Source organism: Xiphophorus maculatus, chromosome 12, assembly GCF_002775205.1.
Source record: "Xiphophorus maculatus strain JP 163 A chromosome 12, X_maculatus-5.0-male, whole genome shotgun sequence".
NCBI lineage: Eukaryota > Metazoa > Chordata > Actinopteri > Cyprinodontiformes > Poeciliidae > Xiphophorus > Xiphophorus maculatus.
The window spans coordinates 26,132,308-26,159,891 of NC_036454.1; the positions used below are offsets into that span (position 1 = coordinate 26,132,308).

General features: G+C 39.9%; 1 protein-coding gene across 9 annotated transcripts in view; it reads left to right on the plus strand.

The window, feature by feature from the left end:
• ep400 (E1A binding protein p400) overlaps nucleotides 1-26,502 on the plus strand; it is a 30,522-nt gene extending 4,020 nt beyond the window's left edge. The window contains exons 5-55 of one of the 9 annotated variants that reach the window (XM_023343018.1): nucleotides 204-311; nucleotides 1,928-2,307; nucleotides 2,516-2,645; nucleotides 2,733-2,809; nucleotides 3,114-3,299; nucleotides 3,392-3,532; nucleotides 3,611-3,683; nucleotides 3,797-3,816; nucleotides 3,929-3,986; nucleotides 4,069-4,158; nucleotides 5,236-5,349; nucleotides 5,450-5,637; nucleotides 5,723-5,900; nucleotides 5,973-6,109; nucleotides 6,224-6,393; nucleotides 6,484-6,658; nucleotides 6,771-6,907; nucleotides 7,300-7,486; nucleotides 7,720-7,886; nucleotides 7,976-8,163; nucleotides 9,463-9,765; nucleotides 12,286-12,462; nucleotides 12,774-12,926; nucleotides 13,068-13,138; nucleotides 13,613-13,902; nucleotides 14,244-14,446; nucleotides 14,599-14,768; nucleotides 15,034-15,230; nucleotides 15,442-15,553; nucleotides 15,677-15,952; nucleotides 16,066-16,140; nucleotides 16,231-16,368; nucleotides 16,447-16,491; nucleotides 17,724-17,877; nucleotides 17,959-18,188; nucleotides 18,292-18,465; nucleotides 18,586-18,633; nucleotides 18,732-18,868; nucleotides 19,285-19,341; nucleotides 19,422-19,500; nucleotides 19,999-20,166; nucleotides 20,253-20,298; nucleotides 20,382-20,488; nucleotides 20,632-20,830; nucleotides 20,922-21,037; nucleotides 22,684-22,884; nucleotides 23,753-23,909; nucleotides 24,035-24,186; nucleotides 24,362-24,526; nucleotides 24,624-24,698; nucleotides 25,446-26,502. In XM_023343018.1, the coding sequence (XP_023198786.1) occupies nucleotides 204-311; nucleotides 1,928-2,307; nucleotides 2,516-2,645; nucleotides 2,733-2,809; nucleotides 3,114-3,299; nucleotides 3,392-3,532; nucleotides 3,611-3,683; nucleotides 3,797-3,816; nucleotides 3,929-3,986; nucleotides 4,069-4,158; nucleotides 5,236-5,349; nucleotides 5,450-5,637; nucleotides 5,723-5,900; nucleotides 5,973-6,109; nucleotides 6,224-6,393; nucleotides 6,484-6,658; nucleotides 6,771-6,907; nucleotides 7,300-7,486; nucleotides 7,720-7,886; nucleotides 7,976-8,163; nucleotides 9,463-9,765; nucleotides 12,286-12,462; nucleotides 12,774-12,926; nucleotides 13,068-13,138; nucleotides 13,613-13,902; nucleotides 14,244-14,446; nucleotides 14,599-14,768; nucleotides 15,034-15,230; nucleotides 15,442-15,553; nucleotides 15,677-15,952; nucleotides 16,066-16,140; nucleotides 16,231-16,368; nucleotides 16,447-16,491; nucleotides 17,724-17,877; nucleotides 17,959-18,188; nucleotides 18,292-18,465; nucleotides 18,586-18,633; nucleotides 18,732-18,868; nucleotides 19,285-19,341; nucleotides 19,422-19,500; nucleotides 19,999-20,166; nucleotides 20,253-20,298; nucleotides 20,382-20,488; nucleotides 20,632-20,830; nucleotides 20,922-21,037; nucleotides 22,684-22,884; nucleotides 23,753-23,909; nucleotides 24,035-24,186; nucleotides 24,362-24,526; nucleotides 24,624-24,698; nucleotides 25,446-25,748 (7,682 nt within the window). In that variant the 3' untranslated portion in view covers nucleotides 25,749-26,502. Of the gene's footprint in view, nucleotides 1-203; nucleotides 312-1,927; nucleotides 2,308-2,515; nucleotides 2,810-3,113; nucleotides 3,300-3,391; nucleotides 3,533-3,610; nucleotides 3,684-3,796; nucleotides 3,817-3,928; nucleotides 3,987-4,068; nucleotides 4,159-5,235; nucleotides 5,350-5,449; nucleotides 5,638-5,722; nucleotides 5,901-5,972; nucleotides 6,110-6,223; nucleotides 6,394-6,483; nucleotides 6,659-6,770; nucleotides 6,908-7,299; nucleotides 7,487-7,719; nucleotides 7,887-7,975; nucleotides 8,164-9,462; nucleotides 9,766-12,285; nucleotides 12,463-12,773; nucleotides 12,927-13,067; nucleotides 13,139-13,612; nucleotides 13,903-14,243; nucleotides 14,447-14,598; nucleotides 14,769-15,033; nucleotides 15,231-15,441; nucleotides 15,554-15,676; nucleotides 15,953-16,065; nucleotides 16,141-16,230; nucleotides 16,369-16,446; nucleotides 16,492-17,723; nucleotides 17,878-17,958; nucleotides 18,189-18,291; nucleotides 18,466-18,585; nucleotides 18,634-18,731; nucleotides 18,869-19,284; nucleotides 19,342-19,421; nucleotides 19,501-19,998; nucleotides 20,167-20,252; nucleotides 20,299-20,381; nucleotides 20,489-20,631; nucleotides 20,831-20,921; nucleotides 21,038-22,683; nucleotides 22,885-23,752; nucleotides 23,910-24,034; nucleotides 24,187-24,361; nucleotides 24,527-24,623; nucleotides 24,699-25,445 lie in introns of all 9 variants that reach the window. The other 8 variants (XM_023343013.1, XM_023343016.1, XM_023343015.1 and 5 more) reach the window with 8 other exon arrangements.
• Nucleotides 26,503-27,584: the final 1,082 nt, after the last annotated feature.

The following is a 27,584-nucleotide window of genomic DNA, read 5'->3' on the forward strand; positions in this document are numbered from 1 at the left end:
CCCCGTTTGCTTTGTTTTTGTTTGTTTTCTTTTCTCCTTCTAATTGCTTCTGCTTTTAGATATTTGGCATCTTCTACTAGCGCTTCTGTGTTGAAGGCTTAAACCGAGGAAGGAGAGGTGACCTGTAAGGTCTTCGGAAGGTCACTGCTCTGTGCCGAGTGCCTTTTTTGCGTTATGAGGGTATTGTGTGTTTTAAATCCCAGATCAGGCTAAGAGGCCCCGGATTGACGTTGGTCGCCATGGGCTGATTTTCCAACATCCTGGTGTAGCTTCTGGCGTTCCACTTCAGCAGCTAATGCCGACCGCGCAAGGTAGGAATGCCACCACCAGGCCGTTGTGTGTTCTGTTCGATGCTGCTGGACCTAAGCCCTTCCTCAGACTTAAAAAAAGTGAATCCCAAACAAACCCCAGGCAGCATCATCAAATTGATCTTCATCCATCTGCTGGATTTCTCAGCAGTCTACAGGAAGTTCAGGCTTAGCTGTACCAGCACCAGCTGTCTCTGTCAAGATAAATGGGGAAGAAGACAATCCATTTCTGAAGAAGAGTAGCCACTCAGTGGGAAGATGCCATGTCTTAAGATTTTTTTTTTCTTGTTTCTTTGGGTTTCCTTGTTGATCACCTGATCATAAATCATCTTCTTTTCCGAAGTCTGTTCCTGTTTGTCATTTTTGTTTGGACAGACCTTCCCATGCTGATGGATTAACATCTAATTTGGAGGTGGATCACAGAAAGTGGCAACCCTGTGGGATTTTTTTATCACTTTGCAATGGGGTTTCACGAGTTTTTCCCCATTGTAAGAATCCACCCGACACTTTTTGGTTTCCCATTGCCATGTTGTCACAAACCCATCTCCCATTGTCTTTATCTGTACCGGATTCCGAATCATCTTTCATCAGCCTTCAGGAGTGTCTTTATCTCATCTTAGTCTTTTTGTTGGTTTCCTTCCTTATTATCCTCATGACATTTTGTTCTGACTTGGCTTCTTTCCCCTCAGCCTAAGTAAGAGGGGAATCATTTCGGAGGAGTTTTGTTCACGGCGCAGGTTTTTGCGATTGTGGTGATGTGGGTGTGTCAGGGCCAGGTGTTGATGGCGTCTAGGCAAGGTGATGTGACGTGCAGGGAGGTAAGGCAGGTGCTGCTTTAGTGTGCACAGCTCTGCTCAGGCCTGCTGTCTGCAAAACCCCATGTGTGTCCTTTTTGCTCACCTTTGTGATTTGTCTTTGTGAGAGGCATCCAGATGCCTTGGTTTCTGCACTTACATCGCTTCATGCATGCTAAACATATGCTGTCCTTGTGAGTGTCTGCTCTCCTTAGTTTATTTCGCCTCTCCTTTTGCTGTCTTTATGTTTTAGAAGTTCTTTTCATGTTTATTTTGAAGTTTGTTTTGTCTTTAAAAACCTTTTATTGCATGTACAGTTTTATTTCTGTTTTTTAACCACATTCTCTCCGCATTTGAAATGCAGTGTTTTGGTTTTGCATTAATCAAAGTAGTGTTTCATTTGAGAGACATGTAGATTTTCATATTGGTTTCATTCTTCTGTAATCATTTTGCTGTATGAGTTTCATTAGTTCTGCTCTGATCATCAGGCAGTAGTTACTCTACTGTTAATGAATATGTTTAGTTCATTAAGCAGAGGTTTAAAGAGCTCTGAATTCTAAAGTGCACACAGCCGTTTAAAAGATAAAAGTGTAATTGCACCAGGTGTCACTAGATTCAAATTATTTAACTTTGATTTAAGGGTCTCTCAAATAATTCTAAAGGGAAAACTATTAAAAAACTTTATTTTTGGTATTTTACTTTCAGAAAAAAAATGCAAAAAACTAAAATGTGAACATTTACTTTTTGGCTTATTTTAAAAGTTTTTTCTTTGTTTTGCTCTCTTTACTACTCTTTTGTTCTATACTTTGGTTGCCATGTATCCAGGTGGTATGCCACCTACTCCTCAAGCAGTCCAGCTCGCAGGACAGAAGCAGAACCAGCAGCAGTACGACCCATCCAAAGGACCGCCCGTCCAGAATGCAGCCAGCCTGCACACCCCTCCTCCTCAGCTACCCAGCAGGCTGCCGCAAGGCGCCCTACCGATGGCAAGCATACCCCTGGCTCTCTCTCAGCAGGCTCAGTTAGTGGAGAATTCGACTCATCCTGGTGTGCAAGTCCACGTGCAGGCGGGCGGGCCTGTGCTGGCTGCCATGAATCCCCACACACAGCTTCAGTCCCAGCTGCAGCAGATGCAACCAGGTGTTCATATTCAGCTGCAGTCCCAGCAACAACAATCCCAGACAAATCTGCAACCAGGACAAGCGGTCAGTATGTGTGGAGGATAAAATCTGATGTGTATGATTCTGGATCAATTAACAAACATTAAACCTTGCATGGTTTACATTTGTGTCATAATTTACTTTATTTACTTACATTTTGTTTGACAAATTCAGTTGTAATTTACTGCCAGCAAGTTTTTATATTTAAAAGCTATAATAATATTTGAAAATTTTTGTATTCTTATTTCCATAGACGGTGGCACTTGCTCGTCCCGGTACTGATCCGAACCAGCCTGCTCAGAGGATTATGACCAACTCGGTATCAATAACATCCGTGGTTCCCGCTCCCTCGTCTGCTGCCAATTCAAATCCACACACAGCAGGTTCTCTTCGTCCTCTCGGCTCTAACGTCAACCCAGGAACCCCGTCTAAACTGACGGGAACCAACGGAATTTCTTCTGTCAAAATAGGCGGCTTCAGCCAAAACACGACCGCTCAGACCCCACAAGAAGGCTCCCAGGATAGGCAAGTTGAGCAGGCCAAACTGGTGAGTTACAGAAAGTTGTAGCATCATGAACTCTTTCATATTGTTAGAACCTCTAGTTTCATCATATCCCGTTTTTTATGCCAGTTTTTGAAGCAGTCTTACTGGAAGATTTTTTTTATATCTTTAAGAATATTGAGCAAGTAATTGTGACGTAGCACGGTGTATTGGAAAACTTCTTTTTCCATTCTTTCTCGAAACAAATAAAAAAGATAACAGCTGTTTAGCAAATGTCTTTCTCCAGTCATTTTTGGACTGGAGGAAATAGTTCTGATCCTGACTTTAATCTGCGCTTTTTGTATTTCAGGAGAGTCAGGTACACCAGCGCATTTCCGAGCTAAGGAAGGAGGGTCAGTGGTCAGCCAGCAGGCTTCCTAAGCTTATGGAAGCTTCACGTCCAAAGTCCCACTGGGATTACCTCCTGGAGGAGATGCAGTGGATGGCAGCAGACTTTGCTCAGGAGAGAAGGTGGAAGGAAGCCGCTGCAAAGAAGGTTCGACACCGAGCAAAATGTGAAACTAAGAATAAATTAATTCAACTACAGAAAATGCCTCTTTGAACTTGTCTTTGGTGGCTCTGTTCTAGCTTGTTCGTACATGTGCTCGTTACCATCAAGAACAGAAGAAAAATGAAGAAAGATCACAGAAAGAAAGGGAAGTTCATCTTCGTCATATTGCCAGTACGATTGCCCGAGAGGTGGAGTTCTTCTGGTCAAACATTGAGCAGGTAGGTGTTTATTTACTTATGTATTGCTCTTATTTGTGAATACTTTTGATACCAGTCTAAAAGATTTTCCTTTTTAAGGTGGTGGAAATTAAGCTGCAGTTTCAAATCAACGAGAAAAGGCTTAAAGCACTTGGCCCACAAAAGGCAACAGGTACAAGCCTACAAGCCACTTAAATACTGATAGTAAAATAATTTCATAGTTTTGTTGTGTACTTTCTTTATTATATTCACTGTGCTTCTCCTTTTCTCCTGGTCAATCAACAGCAGAAACAGTCGATAAAACGGTAGGTGCTGTCCTGATGTTTAGAACATTGTAGGTCTCATCTTAGATAAACTTTGTCTGTGTGATAAAAGAAAATCTGTATGAATTCATGGGTTTCCTTTTCCATTTTATAGGAGGCGGCTAACACTGGTAGAAAGAGAAAATCAGGTTTTTCATTGGTGGATGAAGAGGGTTAGTTTTCAGTGTTATCTAAAAAATAAAATAAAAGCAGAACAACCATAAATAATTCACAATCTGTCTGGGTTTCTTTTAGCCACTGATGAAGAAAGCACCATAGAGGAACAGGAAGTCATGGAAGGAGAAACAGACCACAAAGCAGAATTGATCGACCTTGCAAAAGATGGTACGTGATTATAATTTCTCATTAAACATTTTTTGATGTGCTGTTTGAGTCGATGTATGTTTTTATTTTTTCTAAAATTCCAGTCAGTCGTAAAGTTAGAGGGAGGTAGGCCCACAGTTGCACATTAAATATTGAGGATAATATTTTTTAAGCATTTTAGCAGAATTGGGATTAACATGGAGAACATTTATATTCTCCTATATCAACCATATAAGTTGAAAACCAAACTTTGTCTGTTTTTATTTATGTTTCCTAATTAGCAGGTTAACAAAATAATGAAAACATTTTCTACAAATTTTTCCAAAAGAAATTTTATGTTTATCTAATCCCATTTACTGATGTATTTTTACTCCCCTTAATGAGTATAAAATAATCTTGGTAAGATGTTATCAATACTAATAATTTTTAGTTCAATAAAATCTCATTACTAATCATCAAATAAACATGACGTTTTAAAAAAAATCAAAAACAAAAAGAATTCCTTATTTAAATGTGAATTAAACATAAGAAAAATTTTAAATAATTTTTCAGATTTTAGACTTTTGCTACACATTTACTTTAATAATCCATCTTTACCACATTAAAATTAAATAATAAAAGAAAACATAATTTTGTTTTACCAGTGGCATCTATGTGTCTGAGCCACACGGGTGTTTCAGATCTATTTATCAGATTCCTCTTTTTCATGGGGTGTCTCAGAATTTAGATTCCTCCTAGAAACACAACTTCCTGCTTTATTTTCCTCCTGGTTTTACCATTCAGGAAATACCGTTCAGTTTATTTTTTTATTCCAGGCTAACAGTAATATTACCTAATATAATATTTTTTAACAGTAGGCCATAAGTGATTCTTGTTTGTGCTGTAGTCCAGTTAGGCTTAAAGTAACAGACCTATTAAGCAACCTTTTAATGGCTACACTCGCTACTGGTCTAAAGCTAAGGTAATAGCCTACATGCTAATGATAAAAAGCGAACAATATTTACACTGTATTATCCATACTAATATTTTTCATGCCAAACATGTGTTAGCCAATTGATATTGTTTTGTTAATTTTATTCTTTCTTCTTTTTTTTAAAGCTGAGATGTCTTTGGATGCTTTAAAGAAACAGTATGCCGGTGCCTATGCTGATGACTTTGAGTGGCCTCAGCCTAGTTCTTGCTCCGATGAGGATGATGTGGAGGAGACTGAAGGTGCCTTTTTGTACTTAAATTGGGGTTTTCAGTCATTTTTTTTCATTCTTACCGCTGAGCGGTGTCCCCTTTTACCATTCTATATCCATTCTTTTTACAGAAATGGAATGTGTTCCAAGCAGTCCACCGGAAGCAGTGGTTATCGACTCTCTGCTTAGCATGGACCAACAACGCAGTACAGATAAATCTACGTCTAACTCAAATGGGAAGGCTGGTAGAGACATTGCTGAAGTGGCAGCTGCTACGGAGCTCCTCCTGCCCAAGGGCAGCCTCAGAATCACTACGTCTGTAAGAAAAAGGAAATACCGCACTCAAAAAAAAAGTTTCTATTATTTTATAACATTCAACTGATGTTACTATTCCATCTCACTAGACCCGCAGTCCAGCACCTGTTCTGTTGCATGGGTTGCTGAGAGAATATCAGCAGATTGGAGTGGACTGGCTGGTAAACCTTCATAAGAAACGGCTCAATGGCATCTTGGCTGATGAGACGGGCCTTGGCAAGACTGTGCAGACGGTGGCTTACTTGGCCCACCTAGCTGGTCAAGAGGGTATGTGGCACTTCAAAGTTGCTGTAGTTCTTCTTTGTTATTTTGCATTTTAAACACTACTTTTCTCCACAGGCATTTGGGGACCCCATCTGATTGTAGTGAGAACTTGCAAGTTGTTGAGTTGGGAGCTGGAGTTCAAGCGCTGGTGTCCTGGTCTTAAGATTCTCCTCTACCTGGGTAACAGAAGGGAGCGCAGATACAAAAGAATGGTGAGACTTTTTGTATTTCATACCCTCGTAGTTGACATTGTTCGTTATTTTAAAAAAAGTTTCACCTTCACCAATGGCTGTTCATATAGTAACATGTCATTTGATTAATTCCAGTTATGGGAGGACTCCAACAGCTTTCATGTGTGTGTGACGTCATACAAGCTGCTGATGAAAGACCAGAGACATTTTCTGAAGAAAAGATGGAGACATCTGGTTCTAGACGAGGTGCAACTCATCAAAAATATGACAGAAAAGCACTGGGAAACTATCTTTGCTCTCAGAAGGTACTAGATGTGTTCAAATTGTCTCTGTTAAATTATATTCGCAGGATATTTTCACATAATATCACTGACCTTTTTCTGTGACTCTCCCAGTGAGCAAAGGATACTTCTTATCCACACTCCGCTTCAAAATACGCTGAAGGAGTTTTGGACCATGATCCACTTCCTGTTGCCAGGAATTACCAGGCCATACTCGCACTTTCCTATCAAGGCTGACTCAGACGAGAACCAGGACTATTGCCACAAATTGGTTATCCGTCTGCATAGGGTGTGTGATGTCCCTGCATATTCTTCTGATTGTAAAACTGTCAAATGGGATTTTGATCTATATTCCATGAGTACATATTACTAATGACAATCTCTCTCGTGTTACTCTGCAGATGATCCAGCCGTTCATCTTGAGGCGCTCTAAAAGGGATGTTGAGAAACAGCTTCCCAAGAAGTATGAGCACATTCTGAAGTGCCGTCTCTCAAATAGACAGAAGACTCTCTACGAGGACATCCTTACACAGCCTGGGTGAGATATGTGACTGTCGGCTCCTGCAGAATAGTGGCAGCACCAGTTAGGAAACGCATAGTAGAACTACTGCTGCTGCTTGTCACACAAACTTTTTCTCAGTCCAAAACTTCTGAGAATGGTTGCTAAAAAGCTCGATAGAGGAATGTTGGGATTATTTGCTGACGAAAAGTCAAAGTCAAATTTCCTTTTAAGTTATGTTTGATATGTACAGCATTTTAAAAACAACTAAAAGGTTACGTAGTTACTTGATTGTCCTAGACATTGACACTATGTTTCTGCAAAATACATAATACCCTCCCCTTAATGATTGAAAGTATCCAACTCTACCTCTTGTGAATTTTGATTTCTGAAGAGGTTTTTTTCTAATCTTGTTATGTGTATTCCTCCAGGACACAAGAGGCACTGAAGTCGGGTCATTTTGTCAGTGTGCTTCAAGTTTTGATGCAATTGCAGCGAGTGTGTAACCACCCAGAGTTGGTGGTGCCCAGAGAAAGCAGCAGCTCCTACTTCTCCGCTTCTCTTCAGTACAACGTGCCGTCACTGGTTCTTGGAGCTATTGAGAAAGACTCAAGCCAGGTATGCCCTTGTGTTGCTTTTGATCCTCAAAAAGTGCTTCTTTGACAATTATAAAAGTTATTTATTATCAAACTGTAAAAATGTCTTTCAGTGTAAACACATTAGGCTTAATTAATTATCTGTCGTGTCATTTTCAATTTTCTCTTTCCTTTTGTAATGGTTAAAAATCATTTTTAATCAGTTCAACATGTTGACCTTTCACGTCTCAATCTGCCTTGTCACTGTCATCCTAGACTGCAAGCCTGTCCCTGTTCAATCTGATCAACGAGAACAGACTGACTCGTTACCAGACAGAAGAAGCAGTACCTAAGCTAAAGGTCACTCAGCAGCTCATAGAGGAAATCTACACTGCTCCTGAGCCACCACCGAGACCCAAACCATGTCCGATAAAACCCATGAGGTCCGAGCTAAACCTTTCTTCATTGACATGATGGTATCATAAAATGTGGTAATCTTATTGCTATATAGTTGTTGGTTTGCACTTTTCAGGTTGTTCCAGCCAGTGCAGTATGGTACAAAACCAGAAGGTCGATTAGCTCCCATTGGGAATGTAGCGGGTCAGCGCCCCCCAACAAGCTCTCCGCCTACAGGCACCTTACTTTCCACTGTCAGCCAGTCTGGCCAGGCTAGAGGCAAGTCCCCTGTTACTGCCCCGACAGCTACGCCAACTTCTCATGGTAAGATTTTTTTTTTGGAAAGCGTTTGTCAAATGACAGAAAGTCCACCAGTTTGAGGACCCCTGGTTGTCAGTACCTGTTTTAATTGGAATACATCTCATTCCTTATAGTTGTTTGGTCGTTGCTTTTATTCCCATTTGCTAATAAAACTTTCTCTGCTTGTCATGTGTGCATTATGCAGTGTTATGCTGCATGATTGACACACCGTTTTAAATTCAAATGACTCTGATTACTGTGTCATGCATTAAAACTTACACCATGCAGATATTGTCATACATAATCGTTAGAATGTGTACCCAATGGTATGCATTTACATAGTTTGCTGCATGTTTGAAAGATCAAGGCTTACTGTTGGTCGGTATGGATTATAAGTTATTAAAGGGATAGTTCAGAATTTTTAAGCAAGGTTTTGGTAGAAGGAATAAGCAGTTTATGTCCTTCCTGCTATAGATAATTCTCTTGCGTCTTCATTAAGATTAAATTCAGATAAGTGGGTCCTTGAGGTTCAAGCAAAAGCTAATTCGGGAGTGGCCAAGACCAATGTTGGCTTATAAATAAGTATATATGTCAATAGTTTATGTTGACACTATTTTATGAACTTTAAAAAAAAAAAAAAAGATTTCTTACATAGGAATAATTGTGGGTAACATGTCAAGCATTTTCTGGTACAAGTCCCCTTAACTTCAGCGTTTGGGCCCAACCAGTCTGGATCAATATTAAATGAAGATGCCCAGAGAGTTATCTGCTGCAGGTAAATTATTAACTGCTTCTGTCCTTTTCTCAGAGCCTCACTGTGTTTAAACCTTAACTTTCTTGCAGCAGTGGTTGGTGGACAATATACATAAATATATTTTTTTCCTGACGCCTCCAAAATCTTTATGGCTTTTATTCGGTTTGCAAAGCTAATTGAAATATTGACAGATTTGATCTGCATGAATTTCCTAAAACAGAAAAAGAAAAATATTTTTTTTAAATATTATCATATAGGATATAATTTATTGTCCCACTGGGGAAATTTGTTTTGAAACTGCTCCACTCAACAGATAGGCAAACGAATATGAATGTGTCCATTGTGCCCTGCATCATAATGCTATACAATAAATGTATGTAAATATTTTTAAAAAGTACTAAAAATCACTTCCACGGCCCATCAGAAACATCTTTTGTACTACTTCCTGTGTTGGCCCACCACTGCTGTATGTATAGATAAGAACAAAACACTTTGATCTCAATGATTTGACTAAATACCGGGTTAGCCCTAACATGGACTCCCACAACCCACTGCCTTGTATTTCGCAGCCGTTGGAACAGCTACTCAGAGACTCCAGGCTACTCCTACTGTCAGCAGCAGCAACAACAACACTGCATCTTCCTCCATTGCCTCCTCTGGGAACAGTGGCAACGGGCAGCATGTTTTGGGAGCTACTCCGTTGGCCTTGGGTCAGACCTTAGCTGGAACAGTCGTAGGCTCGATGACTTCCATCAGCCAGGCTGGAGTAACCCAGGTTCCAAGGCCAGGTTTAGCCCCCAGTCATGCCATCCAGCCCAGTCTTTTGTCCCAGAGGTTGGTTCTTACATCTCAGGCCCAGGCACGGTTGCCTAGTAAGTGGCCTGCCCTCCCATCTCTGCATTCCCGCCCCCCTCCCACCTCCAGCACAAACGTTTTGGCTGCTGTACACCAAGGCCTTTACTTGAGGCACTGCTGATATATGTTCAGTCCAGAGAATGTGGCTCTGTGTTAGCATGGTGGCAGCAGCGCCGCTGTTGCAGAAATTGCTCTCAGATGTCGTACATCAGCAGGCCGATGGAAGAGATGCGTCTCTGTAGACCTGCAGCCATATCAGCAGCATCTCATTGTCTTGGCATACCCAGTTTCTTTTCTTTACACCTGCATGTACGCTGCATACGACCCTCTTGCTGTATGTCACACCTGGTGTCACTATGCTACTTGATTTTAAAAGATCATTTTAGGATTTTATATTTTTTCTTAAATTGTTGACAGGCACAAAAATCTTTGCATTGGGACGCCTACTGAGAAAGAACACTGATTGGGGAAAAAATGGAAACATTTTATGAGACTGGGCATAATTAGAGGTGAAGTTCCGAAATTTGTAACCGGAATGATGCCTTTATTTTGGATTTTTAAGGTTATGAGAATGTTTAGCAAAGTTTTGTGTAAAGAAAGCTCAAAATTCAAGACTTGTAAAGTGAGGCTTTTGCAGAAATCCGCAGTATATTATCATTAATATTCCAAAGGACTCATAAGAGTAGATGCCCAAACCTGACACAAATAAAAAGTCACACACAGAGTTTGAAGGATTTTAATGGATAATAATGATCACTGAAGAAAATGCATTTATGGCAACAGATGTCATTATTGCAATATTTAACAATGACATCACCATCATATAATTTTCTAATGTCCAGCTGCCCCAGTGGAGATGAGACTCCACTCATATATAGAATACAGTGAGAGAAATATACTTACAACAAAAATTAAATAATAAAATCTCAAAACAAATTTTTTTATATTAAAATATTCTCTACACTCTTTCAAAATTAAGTACAGATGGCCAGCAAATTAGTACAAGGCTTTTAATAACTTTCTGAAAGTCTTGAAAGTTGTTTTTCCTACAATTTTCTGTTCAGTGTTGTCATTGTGTTCTTACTCAGTATGAGTCCAGCTATATTTGTGAACCCACCCATCAACATTTTACATCCCGATGACAGGAAAAAAAAAATATGACTCAAGTAGAAAAGTCCAGGAAGCACTTCATTCCTTTCATGTTCTCCTTTCCATTTTAATATTTTACACCCCAGTTTATTTACTAATATATCTTTGTGTATTGCATCAACCAAGCTATTAGGAAATGACCTAAAGCTATCTCTTATTTTTTTCCTCTCTTCTTTTGTCTAATTTTCAATGTTAAAGCAGAGCATGTGTTAGCATCTCTACAGATTATCCAACTCTTTGCGCTTTAAATTGTCAACTTTTTCAGTGACACACAGTATTTGTACATGTGATAACCGTTTGATTGCAGTAAATATAATCTTCAGGTTTTCAATTATTTGGCTTCTGAGTCAAAGTATAATTTCACCACAGAATGGGTCAGAAAACATTTAAGGTAAAATGCAAGTTCATTGTGTAATGTAAATATAATATTGGGACCTAAAATACGCTTAAAGTACAAAAGATGTTGCACTTGCCTGCATTGTTCAGTTTTTCTGTTGGCAGCAAGTCAGAATTTGGGCACCCTACTATAGTTATTTTGCTGGGTAGTGAATGTATTTTCCTGGAGAACAGAATATGACTTTCATCTTTGTTTGAAATGAATGTCTTTTACATCTGATGTAAAAAAATAAATAAATAAATAAAGAGAAATGTTGCCAGTTAAGCTAACTGTAGGAACCTGGCATACATCATCTGATGTCAGACGGTAACACATGTTGTTTATCTGACATCTTTGTTTGAAATTCCAGACAACAAAACATTTCAGTGTATTTTTACTCCAGATTCCCCTTTTAAGATGGATTCTATTTACCTCTACGGTGAAGAATTTACAAAACACAGTTTGTTTTTCTTTTTCTTTTGTTTTGCAAAACACAGAATAGCTTAAAAATGCCATGTATGGAAAGGGAAGGTTTTATCTGGTTTTAAGATATACTAAAAATAGATTTTTCAGATTTTTATTTAACTATTCAGAATACAACTTCTGAGTTTGTTTGTTTTTTGTTTATTCTTGTTATAACTACATAATTACATACTTAAATATGGTAACATTAGTGAAAATATCCATATACATCATATTCAGTAGTTAGAATGAGATATTTTCTTTTACTGTAGTTTGTGCTGAGGTGTGTGTTGTCTTGAAAAAGTGTTTTGTGTTATATTTCAAACTTTCTCCCCCAATGTCTTTATTACAAGCTGCTTTGTTGTTGAGAAGAAATGTGCTTTTTCCATCTGATTAACTCACCTTGGTTCTGCATGTCTTGCCTCCTTTTCACCTTGCAACTAACTAAATACATTGTTTTATATTTCTGACCGTAGATGTGAAATATTTTTATTATTATTATTATTATTACCATTATCTTTTTTTACTGTTTGTTCTTTTCTTTCCAATGAAGGTGGTGATGTGGTGAAAATTGCCCAGCTGGCCAACATGGCAGGAAGTCAGAACCGCATCTCGCAGCCAGAGACTCCGGTCACCCTGCAGTTTCAGGGGAACAAGTTCACTCTGTCCCACAGCCAGCTCCGCCAACTCACCACTGGACAGCCCTTGCAGCTCCAAGGTACACTCGGTAATGTACATCCCATTGTCATATTTTACCTTTCCATCATTTTTTCTGCTTTCTCCTTTAAAAGTCTGTGTTTACCATTTCCATTTATTGTGTGTATGTTTCCTGTTTTTTTATTTATTTTACCACACAAATGTTATACATTTAGATATTAGTAATTAACCTTAATAATTATCTTAAATGCTGTTAAATTGATGCTTCAATATTTCTGTTTTGTATTCAGTTAGCTGTGGCTAAAAATGTAGCTGAAAGTTTTTCTCTCCTGTTGGTTAGAGGGCACTTTTTAATTGCCTCCATGTTTGTGGTTGTTTTAGGCAACATCCTGCAGATTGTGTCCGCTCCAGGGCAGCCGATTATACGACCCCAGGGCTCCATGGTGATGCAAACGATGCCTCAAACCGTTCCTGCCTCTAGCGCTGCAGCTACACCTGGAACCCCTCATCCTGGCTTCTCAACAGCTCAGCAAGGTGACTTTTCTCTTCTGATTGTTTTGACATTCCTGTGGAATAAAAAGTGCTACTTTTTCCCAAACGTTTTGTTTATTAATACTGAATGTGTGACACTGGTGTTTCTGTAAAATTATCAAATTATTTTCTTTCTTTCATTAGCATTGGGGGTGACTTCAAATGCAATATCATCTCCATCCAAGCTTACAACTGCAGGTCATGCTGCTTCACTGGTGAGTATGTTGAGGTAATGTCACACATAACAGAAAAGAGCTGAAGCCCAGATAAATGATGCAATCAAACTATGGAACTTTATTTTGTTAAAAATGAAATTCAGTTTATTTCAACGAAATAAACACTGACAGCAATATTGGAATGCTTCCATTTCTTTCCTGCAGTTTGGAAACATGTTTAATGTAATCACAATTATTTGTTCCTTCTTTAAATCAAGAAATACTTTGTCTGTACTTGTACAGTATATGAAGTGAAACATGGATCTGGATAATACTCTGTTTGCTTGTAGAGTATTACCCAAAACTAACAACACGTTAGTTTCCCCTAACATGTTGAGTTAGTTTATTTATAAGATTAGCTTACTTATAAATAAGTAAGCTGTTGTCAGAAAACAAAAAAAAAACTATTTCTTATGATGGCCTTAATTTTTAAAAAATAAATTCAATTTTATCATGTCCCACTACAATCTTTAGGAGGCATCAGAAGAAAAGACTCAGCAGCTGAAGGAGCGCTTGAGCCGCTTGTTTGAAGCAAATGAGCAGCGCTGTAACCGCAGAGTGCTGTATGGGTCCGATCTGCTGCAGGCATGCACTTTGAGTCCAGAACCTGCTCACACCGCCCTGACTGCTGGGGGCTGGAGGTGGGTGGGCAGAGAAAGCTGTTCTAGGGCTCAGAGAACCTGTGTGGGTACCACGTCTGTGCTGCAGTCTGCTTTGCTGACCGTGGAGAACCATCATGAAGCTGCCGGAAGCCTGATCAAGAGGTATTTCCACTTTTGTTAAAACTTGTTCCTAATTTGTGGGTGCTGTTGTGGCGCAGGGGCTACGCACAACCCACATATGGAGGCCTTAGTCCTCAATGCAGCTGTCGCAGGTTCGATTCTCGGCCTAGCGACCTTTGCCGCATGTCTTCCCCGTCTCTTATTACCCCCTTTCCTGTAAATTCACTATCAAATAAAGGCCACTAGAGCCAATAAAACCTATAAAAGAAAAAAAAAAAACTTGTTCCTAATTTTTGTCAGTTGCTGATTAAATTTATTGAATTTTTTTTTTCACAATCAGTTCTGAGTATTATTATTACTATTTCATCCTTGTTATTTTGTAGGTTGACATGTGTGGTGCCCACAGCCGTAGCTCCGCATCCTCATCTGTATGCAGCCAATCCTTCAGTTCCCTACAGGGTTCAGCAGAAATCCTTTCAGCAGCGACTGCTGGAGGCCTCTGAGCCTCACAGTGCAGACATCCACCATTTAGTCTCCAGACATTTCTTGGGCCATCCTGACTTACAGTTAATGCAGATGGACTCGGGTAAGTCTCTTTGTTCATCTGTCTAAACACGAAGGGTCGCTTTTGAATTACAAAACCGTCTTAAAGTTGCTTAGAGAGTGTAGTCGTATTTAACCATGCACTAGACAACTGAAATAAGAAGAGCATTAATTAATTTATTTTTCTTTGCAAAGGTAAACTGGAAGCTCTTGCCATTCTGCTGCAGAAGCTTAGGTCAGAGAGTCGACGTGTCCTCATCTTTACTCAGATGTTTAAGATGCTGGACATCTTGGAGGCCTTCCTGGATTACAGGCAGCTCAACTATGTGCGCATTGATGAAAGCCTCACATTTGAAGAAACACAGGTAAACCATCTCAAATCATTCAACTAAATAAAAGAATGCATCTAGTTTTTTTTCTATACCACTTAAGTGTGATGAATATCTTTTTGGGTTGGCGTCAGAGATGAGAGAACTTATTTTTTTGCTTTATTATCAGTTACAGATTTCTCTCTACAGGTTATGTTTTATTAAAAAAACATGTAAATTTCTGACCTTCCAAAATGAAAAAGTTGTGTTGCTGGCAGCTTTTTCTCAGCCAGTTACCTTCATTGTTTGTGTGTTTCCACAGGAAAATATGAGGACGTTTAACACCAACAAGCAGGTGTTCTGCAGCATCCTGACCAACTGCTGCTGCTCTGAAGTCGGAACCGTTGTTGACGCAGACACAATCATTTTCTACGACACGGATCTCAACCCAAGCATGGACGCCCGCACTCAGGAATGGTGTGAAAAAGTGGGGCGTTCCAAGGATATTCACATATACAGGTGATTTTTCAAATACAGCAACATCTGTTTATGATGCTTCTCTATTTGCTGAAGTAAAGACCATATTTCAGCATTTAAATATGCAGCATTGCTGAAGTAAAGACCACTTTACTTCAGCAATGCTGCATATTTAAATGCTGAAATATGCAGCATTTAAGGATTCTGTTGTTTTTGTAACGGCTGGTTTTATTTCCTGCTTTGTTTTGGTCAGGCTGGAGAGTGGCAACTCAATTGAAGAGAAGCTGTTAAAAAATGGGACCAAGGAGCTTATAAGAGAGGTAGTTGCACAGGGTACTGACTACAGTTTGGCTTTCCTCACACAGGTAAGACAAACCTTCAGCTCCAAATTTTATAGTCTGTTAAGAAATGAAAGCAAAATGTCATTTAGAAGCAATTGTGATTAATAGCGTTTAAGTTAAACAACTGACCTGATTCTGTGTCTGTAGTCGACAATCCAAGACCTGCTGGAAGTAGAGGCAACTTCAGGGGTGAAGGTGGAGGAGTTTGTGGTGCTTCATCAGGAACCATCGGCCTCTGAATCTATTTCTCCCAAAGTAGCAAGACCCTACATCCAGGCTCTGCACAGTATAAATCTGGATGCCCAATCAGAGGAGGGAAAGCCCCAAGAGGAGGAGTTGGGAGGCAGATCGTCAACAGAGTCAGAGATCCAGACTAAAGAAGAACCTGGCCTGCTAGAGGAGTTGAATGCAGTCATGGAACAGGTAGTTTTAAAGTCTTCAAAGTTTCTTGGGAACCGGATTCAGCTCTGTGAAATAAAACTGTCTAAAATACAATTGCCTTTCTCACATTTTTCTAAATTCTATCCAACTGTCAGCTTACTCCTATTGAGAGATATGCTCTGCATTACTTGGAGTACCTCCACATCGGTGACGATGAAGCTGCTCTTAAGGTATGAGACGTGTTTTGTTGATTTAGTTCACATTTGTGTTCACCTAGTACAGGCATCTTTTCTATGTTTGACATTGCTTATGTCCTCTAGGAGAGGTTGGAGTGTGCAAAGAGAGGCTGGGAGCTACAGCAACTGCAGAAACTGAAAGAGGAGGAGGAGGAGAAGTGCCAGCTGATGGAGGGAGAGGAAGACCTCTTCACCTATACCAGAGAAGATGCATACAACATGGTGGGTGGATGCTGTTATCAGATAAACAGGAAGTGGTGAACTACATTGAGAATCAAATTTTTTCTGTGTGTTTAACAGGAATATGTGTTTGATTCGGAGGATGGTCATACAGAAATCATGCCGGTAAGACACTAGATGTTCTGGAATATAAGTCACTGTTCCTGTGACAAAACAGGATTTCCACACATTCTGGAAAAGTGTAAAATAGGAATTGGAAACAAAAATAAAGCAACAAAATGATTGTTGGAAAACTATTTCTTGTTTTAGACTTAATTCAGTATTCTGTTGGCTAAAACTTGTATCCCTCTAACCATCCCCACATTTGTCCTTCATCCATTCTTACAGTTCACAGTTTTTAGTGTTTGTTTTTAACCTCTACAGAAACATCAGCAGTAAATCCTTAGTGAACTTCCATATTTACACTTCAGACAGAAAACTCAGCTGCACTAACTCTTAAATATTGAAGTTTTCACATGACACCCTATGAGAATTGTATCATATGCAGATATTGCACAAAATTCTGATTATTTTTGCATTCATAAAATAGAAACTGCCTCTAATGTCCTGCAAAGGGGAAATTTGGGTGTAACATCTGTATAAGGTATAGGTTCACACAGAACAGTCATTAAAGTATTAAGAACAACATGTAAAGAACAACATTAACAATACCAACAATAATAAGAATAATGATAATATACTGCACAAGACTATTTCAGAAAATACTGTGCAGTTATTAGAAATAAAAATAGCAAACTCATGAGCCAAGGGATGTGCAACAGAGTTGGATAACTCTTTCAAAAATGGACATAATGTGCATGTACAGTACAGACCAAAAGTTTGGACACACCTTTTAATTCAATGAGTTTCCTTTATTTTCATGACTATTGACATTGTAGATTCACACTGAAGGCATCAAAACTATGAACAACACATGTGGAAATATGCACTAAACAAGAAAGTGTAAAACAACTGAAAATACCCCTTATATTCTAGTTTCTTCAAAGTAGCAACCTTTTGCTGTGATTACTGCTTTGCACACACTCTGCATTTTCTTGATGAGCTTCAAGAGGTCGTCACCTGAAATGGTTTTCACTTCATAGGTGTTGCCCTGTCAGGTTAATAAGTGGGATTTCTTGCCTTATAAATAGTCATGAAAATAAAGAAAACCCATTGAATTAGAAGGTGTGTCCAAACTTTTGGTCTGTACTGTACATTGAACATTAAATAAGACAGACTATTTACAATGCAGCATATTGGTGCAGAAAAAAAATCACTCACTCCATTTATTTTATAAGTATTGTAGCACAGAATGACCTTCTGCCTTGCTATTCCCTCTCTGTTATTATTCAAAATAGGTTTGGACCCCGCCCACGCCACCACAGGATGACAATGATATTTACATCGATTCAGTCATGATGCTGATGTATGACACCACACCTATGCCGGAGTCCAAGCTGCCTCCTATCTACATTCGCAAGGAGCACAAGAGACTCAAGATGGATCCCTCAGGTAAAATAGCTGTCAGAGAGGATGCTGGTCATAGGTGGAATTGTTCCACTTTATCTCAGCTGTACCTGTTTTGTCTTGCAGCAGCCAGAAAGAAGAAGAAGGGTCACGGGGAGACGGTCATTCCTCCACGCTCCCTCTTCGAAAAGGCCAGCATGCTCAAAGTTCGACGTGAAGGCAAAGACCAGAAAAAGAACTTTTCCATCAAACAGCCTCCGTTTGCCAAACCGCTGCCTTCTCTGGCTAAACCTGCCATGGAGGCTGGTCAGGATAACCCAGAGTGGCTCATCAGTGAGGACTGGGCCCTGCTTCAGGTAACGGCTGCGCTCAATCCTCCCATATCTTCTTCTACTTTAAAAGAAAAAAAATGTTTAACTTTTTATGACACTGATGAAACCTCCTGCTATTGTTCTTCAGGCTGTGAAACAGCTGCTGGAGCTCCCTTTGAATCTGACAATCGTGTCTCCTGCCCACACACCTAACTGGGATCTGGTGAGCGACGTGGTGAACTCCTGCAGCCGTATCTACCGCTCACCCAAACAGTGTCGCAACCGCTACGAGAACGTCATCATTCCTCGAGAGGAGGGCAAGGTACTGAACGCACGGTCATCCTACTTTAAAACGCACGGTCACCCTACTTTAAAACGCACGGTCACCCTACTTTAAAACTAGACTGCCCACATTTGCTGATCGCTTTCTCTAATTTTCCAGTTGGTGTATGAGCCCAACCCTAAGAAGAAATCCAAGAGCATATATAAGGTACCCTTTCTTTTGAATTTTGGGTGAATAAGCATTTATTTACTGTTGAGGTCATTGTTTCACTTGCGTTAATATTTGTCCTTTTCGCATACGTTCAGTCTAAGAATAGCCGTCCTTTGCGGACCTGCCAGATCTACACACAGGATGACAACAGCTCACAGATTCAGCTGTACAGCAGTCGCTTTGAACTCATGAAAATAATCGCCAGTAAGCGGAGCCCACCTATCAAACCGCTGTAAGTGTTCAGTGATTAGACTGTTTTTCCTGCTGTTATTTTATCAGTTGGCATAAAAATCTAAACTGCATTTTATTAAATATTGGGTCCAATTCACATGTATGGAATTAATTTTAAATCTACATATGATTGGAATGATTTATTTATTTTTGTGTATGAATTGGACCTTTTTGTTTTGTAAATATCTTTAAGATTATTTAGTAATGAGCAACATTTAAAGAAATTCATTTGAGGGAATTTAGAGAAGAGTTCATCCTCAAATTGATTAAAAGGCCCTTATATTCAGTACACTGTAGTCTTGTAAAGTTGAATGAGTTATTGTTGTTGTGGCACTTGTGTACAGTGCAACTCTGATGATTGTTTTTTGAGATCTTCATATTGACATGTATTTATACTTTTATTCATATTATTCAAAGGCTTGGAATGAATCCCTTCCAGAAGAATCCCAAACATGCGTCGGTCTTAGCAGAGAGGTATGTTTAATATTCCTGCTTTCAGATTATTTTTAAATGAATATACAAAAGTTTCAATCCACACTTATTTTTTCTTTCAGTGGGATTAGCTACGATAAGCCCCTACCTCCCATTCAGGTGGCCTCTCAGCGGGCTGAAAGGATTGCCAAAGAGAAAAAGGTGAATATAAACAGAATTATTTTTTTATTTCCAAGCATTTTCATTTTGGGACACATCAAGGTCAGGAATGTCCTCAAAGGGCTGGTTATGGCAAAATGGGTTGTTAAAACCAATTAAATTGTTTAAATATCTATAAATAACAGTCTCTCCATGCTATAAATACTATTTTAAACTAAATAATATTTAACATCTTTCACACAAATGTAATTTGGCATAAAAACTGCTTTGATTTGACTGTTAAAATAAATCTTTGAGAGAAATCTTAATTTTTGTTTTTCTTATTATTTACAGCTGGAATCAGCTACTGCTAATCTGTAGTCTTGGATTTAGCTATTGCCTACTTTATTAGTCACAAATAGGAGAAAGGATTGGTTTACATTTGTTTACCAATTTTCTTGACCTCCACACTGCTCTCATATGAGTATTGCATCCTCTAGCTTCCATGTTTTTATTTAGATGTTTGCAGTTGGTTTAGTTTTTTTGTGTGTGTGTTTGCAGGCCCTTGCAGAGCAGCAGAAAGCTCAGCAGTTGGCCCAGCAACAAGCTGGAGCTCCCCAGACTCAGGCTGCCGCCGGTCAGGCACAGACTCCTGCTGTCGGCCAAGCTCAGGTTCCACAGGCTGCTGGGGTAACTGGAGCTACTGCTGTGCCCAATGCAGCTGTACTGGTGAGAAACATGTTTTGTCAACATTATTCTACAAATTATCCTAGTCCTAGCCAAAGTTTAACACTATTATGTTTCCCATTTTTTAGGCCGGGGCGATTAAAAACGCCACTGTGGGCACCACCATTCAGGCCGGTATGTTGACACACACATGCTTCTTATTACAGTGCAGTTGTTGTTGTTTCTGAAGTTAATTAATTTCTCTGTGTTTCTCCAAGCAACTGTAGGAGGGAATGTGATTGTGAACACAGGAGCTGGGATTCCCCAGAGTCCCTTCCAGGCCAATAAACGCCTGGCATCTCCAGTCATACCAGGCACCCTGTCTGTGAGTCATGTTCACTTGTTACCGCTTCGTCAGAATTAATTTACTGTAACACAAACAGCCTTTATTCTGGCAGAAACCAACCTTTGTCAATAGACGGGGGCCCCTTACGAGCTTTCTTCACTGTGTTGTCATTATCGATCCAGCCTGCAGGCACGGCTGGAGCCCAGGTGGTCCACGCGCAGCAGAGGGCCGTCGCTGCTACCGCTGCCCCGACTGAAGTGGTCACTATGGCTACAGGTGGTGTGAGAGCCGTGACCCCGGTGACAGCTTCTGCTGTAGTCTCTACTACGTTGAGCCCTGTACAGTCACAGACCCGCCCACTGGTCCCCCAGGTGACACCAGGTGTGAAAATAGATTTGTGCTCAAGTTTTTGTAATCATAGCATGATTTTTATTTTTTTGCTGAATTTACACATCTGCCGTTGTCCTTCCAGCGCCGGGTATTCCGATGGCAACAAAGTCCCTTACTCCAGCCCAACTGCAGATGTTACGACAGCAGCAGCAGCACCTGGGAGCTCCTTCTCAGATCAAAGGTGTAGGCAAACCTCAGGTATGCTGGCCTCATTATGCTATGGGTTATTCTGAGTTTTTTATGTATGCTACTGAATGTTACTTCTTTTTATCCCCATGTAGAGCAAAGCTTCATATGGACAAGTGTTGAAATTTACAGGGTGTCTGCTTAACCTTAAAGACTTTAATTTGTGAAACTGAAATTACAAAACATTTTAAATTTGTTTGCAAAAAATTAAGTTGGCCTCAAATTTCTTAATCACAACTCTTAAATTTTGTTGTTGGAGGACTATTTCACTCTCATTCGTTGTGGTTTCATTCTCTCACTGAACTTTTCTGTCAGACTAACCTTTGAGTTGCTTGCAGTCATTGTGATTTTGTTCTTTGACTCGAGGTGGTTGACGCCAACTGTTGGCTAGCTACCTAGTTTTTTTTGCGTCATGGATAAGTGAAAATTTATGTTGACAGGACAATGTTTGTTTTTGCCACCCGGCTAGGTAAATTCTGTGCTTAAAAAAAAAAAACTTTTAAGCTTGGCACTATGGGGGTTAAAGACCCATATGGAATGTAATACAGAAGATTAAATCATTGTTTTTGGATGCTACTGCACACTTATTGTGTATTTTTCTTTTTTGTATTAATTTATTATTATTATTATTTGTTTCACTATTACATCAAAGCAAATTTCTGCCATGTGAATGTGTTTACTAGCAATGGAAATAAAGTGATTCTGATTGTATTGTCAATATTAAAGAGATAAATTCAGTATTTAGATTTTAGCAGGCTCTTGTTGCAACAGTACCTTGGAAAGGTCTTCACAACCCTAAACCTTTTCACATTCTTTTGTGGCACAGTCATTAACTTTAATGTGTTTAATATGGGTTTTATGATGCAACTACCCCTGCTGATTTGTAAAGCAGGGGTAGGCTAGTTTCTAAAGCATTTAACATCTCGGGGAACAGTGCTCAACCGGTCATCCAAAAATATTGAAAGAGTACAGCAAAGCTACCAAGATGTTGCCTTCCACCTTAAATGAACCAGAGACGCAACCAAGAAAGTAATTTTAAATGTTTGCCACAAGTCATGAAAAGGATACAGAGCATATTGCACTGGGCAAGGCAAGAATTTTAACCTATATGCCAAAAAGTATTTATTATGGAAAATGAACACTGTACAGTCCCTTTAACACACTATCTTAGCAGTGAGTCATGCTGTGAGGATGCATTTTTTTAATGGCAGGCGTCCTCAAGTTCAGAAAGAATGCCTGTTTAAAGGCCAGAGTACTTGAGAAAGTGATGGAAGTTCACATTTTAGCGGGACAAAGATACTAAACATACCGGCGGAGCTAAGATTTAATTGTTTGAATCACGTTTGCAAAGAAAAGTGAGCAACGCTTTCAGTCTCTAGCTGTGAGACAAACCTCGAAAGACGTGAAGCTGCAATGAAACACAAATACTGACTGTTTCTTCCTTCCATTTCACGTTTATGGTCCATTACACACAATCCCAAGAAAACACATTGAAATATGTAGTAAAAATGAAAAACAAAGTGGTATGAATGTGATTAAATAAGATAAACATGAGGCTACACTGTAAGCAGTGCAACAGATTTCTTTGTGAAAATTGTAATTTTCAGTGTAAAACAAATGCATCCTTTTCCTAAGTCTGTTTCTGTTTGTGCTTACAGGAGTTATTAAAAATGCAGAAGCATAAGGGGCCAGGACAGCAGGTAGCGGCGGCGACGCAGGGTGCGCAAGCTGGCGTGGCCCAGCAGCCCAGCCAGGTGCAGCCCGCTCAGGCTGGCCAGGCCAGTCCTCAGCTAGCTGCCGTGGCTGCAGCCAGACCTGGAGCCGTTCTCGCTGCAAACACGCTGCAAGTGACCAGACTGGTAAGAGTATTTAAAAAAGAGAGAGAGTATACTCTCCAAAGATACTGAGCTGCTATAAATGTCGCATTAACCACAGTTTTCAAATCAACATTCCATCACATTTCAAAACCATGTTTTTAGGATGTCAAACCCCCAAAATGCAATCAATTGATAGAGGATACCTGTGGAATATACTTGTAGCGGCTGGAAAAAAGGCAATTACAAAAAAAAAATGGATGGTGCAGAAAGAACCTACTGCTGGAGAATGGGCTCAAATAGTGGCAGATATTTACAAAATGGAAAAAATAACATTTACAGTTAAACCTTTTTTAAAAAAACATTGGAATAAATGGGAAAAATATCTCAATATATGCCAGAAATAATCTAGGATTTTTTTTTATATGTGCTTTTATTTTTATTTTTTGAGATAAACAAATAATTCAATATGAAAGGATGCCACCTGACTTTAGTTTGCACTTCATAAACAAAACTCATTGATTGTACAGAAAAATACATTTTGCATTATCGTATTTTACTTTCCCTTTGCCTATGACACAACAAAAATAAACAGTTCAACTGTGCTGAATTAGTTAGTTAATTCAGCACTAACTGAATCCAGCAGTAATTCAGCTAGTTCTGGATGTTTACGCCAAAACGTTTTAATGGCTGCAACAAAAATCAGGGAGAAGAACTACGTGTACTTTAGTTTTTGCCAGAGTACTTACATCCACATAATTAATCCGAACACGTTCTTCAGCAGCATCTCACTTTTTAAAAAAAACTTCACACAATCCTTACTCATTTGAGGAATGTTATCTCCTTAAATGAAAACGCCAAGCTGGTAGAGTAATGGTGACATTTTACAACTACATCCGTTGTGCTTGTGCAGACTCGAGTGCCCACTTCAGGGCAAATTCAGGCCCAGGCAGGACAGACGGCTCAGGTGACCCTCACCAAGCCTCCGGTGGTGTCTGTGCCAGCAGTAGTCTCTGCGGTGACGACGATGTCAGGACTAAGTGTGGCTATTAATCAAGCACAGAAAACTGGTGAGTCTTAGGACTTTTGATTTTTTTCCCCCAGGAAAGCACTTTTATTCTCTTTTTAAATATGCTGCTATGATCAATTCCACTTGATTTTGTGTGTGTGTGTGTGTTTTTTAATCTCGTTTTAGGGGCCCCAGTGCTGACGACCGGCTTCCCCCAGATGCAAGTCCAGCAGCTGATTCCGATGAAGAAACAGCAGCACCCGGCTGCCATCCAGGCCGCCGCAGCTCAGCAGAAAGCAGGGCAGCCTCAGCAAGGACAGGCCGCTGTTCAGCAGAAGGTAAAGACGCCACAACTACAAACCAGGGGATTCTCCTTCATCAGCGCTGTCAGGGTCTTGTTTATTTCATCGTCAAAGTCAGATTATTCAGAAGTGTGATGTGTGTAAGACAAATCTTCATCTAGCATAGTCAACCTAAACTGTGTATTTTATTGACTGTAACTTTTTTGGGTAGATTGGTGCCCAGCAGGTAACGATGCAGGCGGCCCAGTCGGCGCAGCAGCAACAGAAGGTGACCTACGCAGCAACGCAGCAACTCCAGCCTGGAATCAAAACCCAGTTCTTCACTACTACATCCATCGCCCAGACCCAAAAACCAGCCGGAGCCCAACAAATCCAGGTAGATTGGTGCTGTCTGATGATAAAACACAGAACATAAGGTTTGCAGGTATGCAGTCAGTGTGTGTGCTGATGTAAGAGTTTGCTTTTTATTATAGGTGGCTAAGCTCCCACAAATAGTGCAGCAGCCGGCTGTGGCCAACATTCAGCAGATTGTGTCGTCTCCCCAGCAGGTGAGGGTGTACTGACTGTTAATTAAAGCTGCTAACTTTCCCCAAACCTGAAGTATTCTGTTAATAGCAGCGTAGTACGGACTAGAGTGTTGGTCGGACCTAAAAAATCCAATCCAGCCCAAATGCACTGGCCTGACTAATTCACTTTAATTATTGGCCTGAGCCAGCAGTATACCTGACATATTTTAGTTACGATTTTACTGTTCTCATTTTTAGACCACCATTATGTAAACAGTGTAAGTTTTCCCATTTTTAGCTTTTGTTTTAACGTTTGTATTTGTTGCTGCCTCTTGTCCAGGACTCCTTTGAAAAGAGCTTTTTAATCTTAATGGATTTTTATTCTAGTTAGAAAGGTTAAAAAGAAAATTGAAATAAATTCTTCCAGCTCCACCGTGTCTCTTATAACCACAGGGAGAGTCGAGTGCAAATCGTCTGGGATGTGTGATTGAAAGGATCGGAGCAGCGTGCACGTTTTATTTATTCATTTTTTTATTTCCTCAACAGGTTCAACTATCTACTCCTCCATGTAGACTATAAGTCGATGAACACAACTTTATGTTGTGCATTCTCCTTTGGATTTCTCTATGCTGTGTGTATTGCAGGCTTATGAAACGCCGCACAGAAGCCAGAGCCCGACCCGACCATCAACAAAATAATTCTGGCCCGACCCGGCCCATAAATCTAAATTCCATTACGAACCACATCACCATGGTGATAACCTACTCTTTGTTTGTCTCATGACCCCAGGGTCAGCCTCAGACGGTGACTCTGGCTCAGGCTGCTACGTCTGGTCAAGTTCAGATGATTCCTACAGGGACGCCCACAGCTCAGGTGGTTCAGCAGAAGATCATCCCACAGCAGGTGGTGACGCCCGCCACGCAGATCCAGCCGCAGAATCCGCACAGCCCCGCCCATCCGCCCGCTGCCCCCTCTGCCGCAGAGTCCCCCGGACAGCTGCCCGGTCAGGCCCAGCAACCCACCAAGAATCAGGCTCGCCAAGGGGGCGTGAGAGCCAAAACGCCCGCCAAGCCCAGCGGGGGGAGCAGCTAGACATGCCGTGTTATGAAACCACTCTCCAAGTGTTTTTTTTTTGTTGTTGTTTTTTTCCCCTCTGCAGGTCACATGAGGTTGTTACAGATCCCACAACATCTAAGTCCTGAAAACCAGCCACTGTCTTAATCACAACAAACCCTTTGTTTACCCTCCTGTTTAATTCTAATCAATATTTAGGGTTTGCTTCAGAGCTAATAGCTGATCAGCACTGGAAGATCGGTGACGAAACAGTGATCTGTTCTTATTTTGATTTAAATGTATATTATTTGTTATCAACAACGTCAATATGAACCCTACGATCAGCAGCTCAGTCCACCAAACTTTACTGGTCTTTTTTTTTTAATGAATATATGGCCTAACAAGACAGCTGGGGCTGAGGGTCGAGTCATTCTGCGTTTGGGAATGAGCTCGTTATTAGTGTAAGAGTATTCATTATTAGTCCCCTGGACATCCGATTCTGTTGTCACCTGGATGATCGAGTGGACAACAATGGTCGCTCCTTTAATCTCTTTTTTTTTTTTTTAATGTCCGTAAATACACTGTAAACATGTACTTTAGTGTTTTTGTGTTTTCTCACTACTTTTTTTTAATTGATGTCGAAAGGAAAAAAAGACCCTGTAAATATCAACAAAACAACATTTGTACTTGTAAAGTAGTTGTGTTTTCATTGGATTTTTCAGCCTAATTGTAATAAAGTGTTTTGTTTTTATACACAAATTCATCTTTTCCTTTCATTAAAGTGTTGAAAGTATGTAAACATCTTGAGTCTTCGAGCTCTATGACAGCACATTGGTTTTTATCTTGTGCGACACATTTCAGGTCAGTCCTTTACACTATAAAACATTATGAAACGGCAATAAACATTACATTTTGTCAAATGCTATCAAATAAACATCCAATATATTGATCAATTTTCCAGCTATTATACATCAAAGGTCGCTCATAAAAACCCATATTTTTAGCCTTTAACTTCTCAGGAAAGGAAAATGAGCAACAATGTCCTAATCACGTCCTTGTAATATGACATCCTGTGCTTAATTATGGCTATTTAAAATGGAAATAGATGTGGAGGTGTCTTTAATTTATTCTTCACCAGACATAGCTTTTTCTTTAATTATATGTCACAAAAAATATTTTTAAAGAATAGAGTCGTTTTATTCTTGAAATCATCAGAATTTTTAAAACTTATCAAATATTTTTAAAAGAAGAACAGGCAAAGAATTCTCTTTTTTTTTGCTTGATGGTGTTTATTTCATTTAGTGATATAAACAAAAATGATCAACTTGTCATTTCTATGTAACAGACATGTTTTGTATTTTATTTGTTATTCTGCCTAAGGATTAGAGATTCTTCACTGAAAGGGAGCCACCTTGCAAAGTTTTGAGTTATTTTAAAGCCCTACTGTATCTGACGATGTTGGCAAAAGATCACGCCGTTCTGCATTTGACCACATGGGGTCACTCTTTCACCGCTTTCCAGCTGTCTGAAGAGGCCCTTGCTACCCTTGATTTTCCAGCTCACTGAAATTTCCTGTCTGCTCCTTAGAGCACACCCTGAGTCCTCTCTCTCCGCTGACGCGCCGTAGCCGCTCCACCATCACAACTAAACGAGTCAGACAAGGGAGGTGAGGTGGAAGAAAGGGCTCAGAGATGAGCAGATGGGCAAAGCTGGTTCCTTTGGCCAGGATGTCACTCCGCCCATTCACTTCAACAGATTAGTCAGACACAGATAAATTGCTTGGATTTGTTTTATAGAATGGCATTAAATTGTTAAATACAAAAAGTACTAATTGTGCGTTTAAAGTCTTTGGTCAGATTTGAGATTTTTATTCAA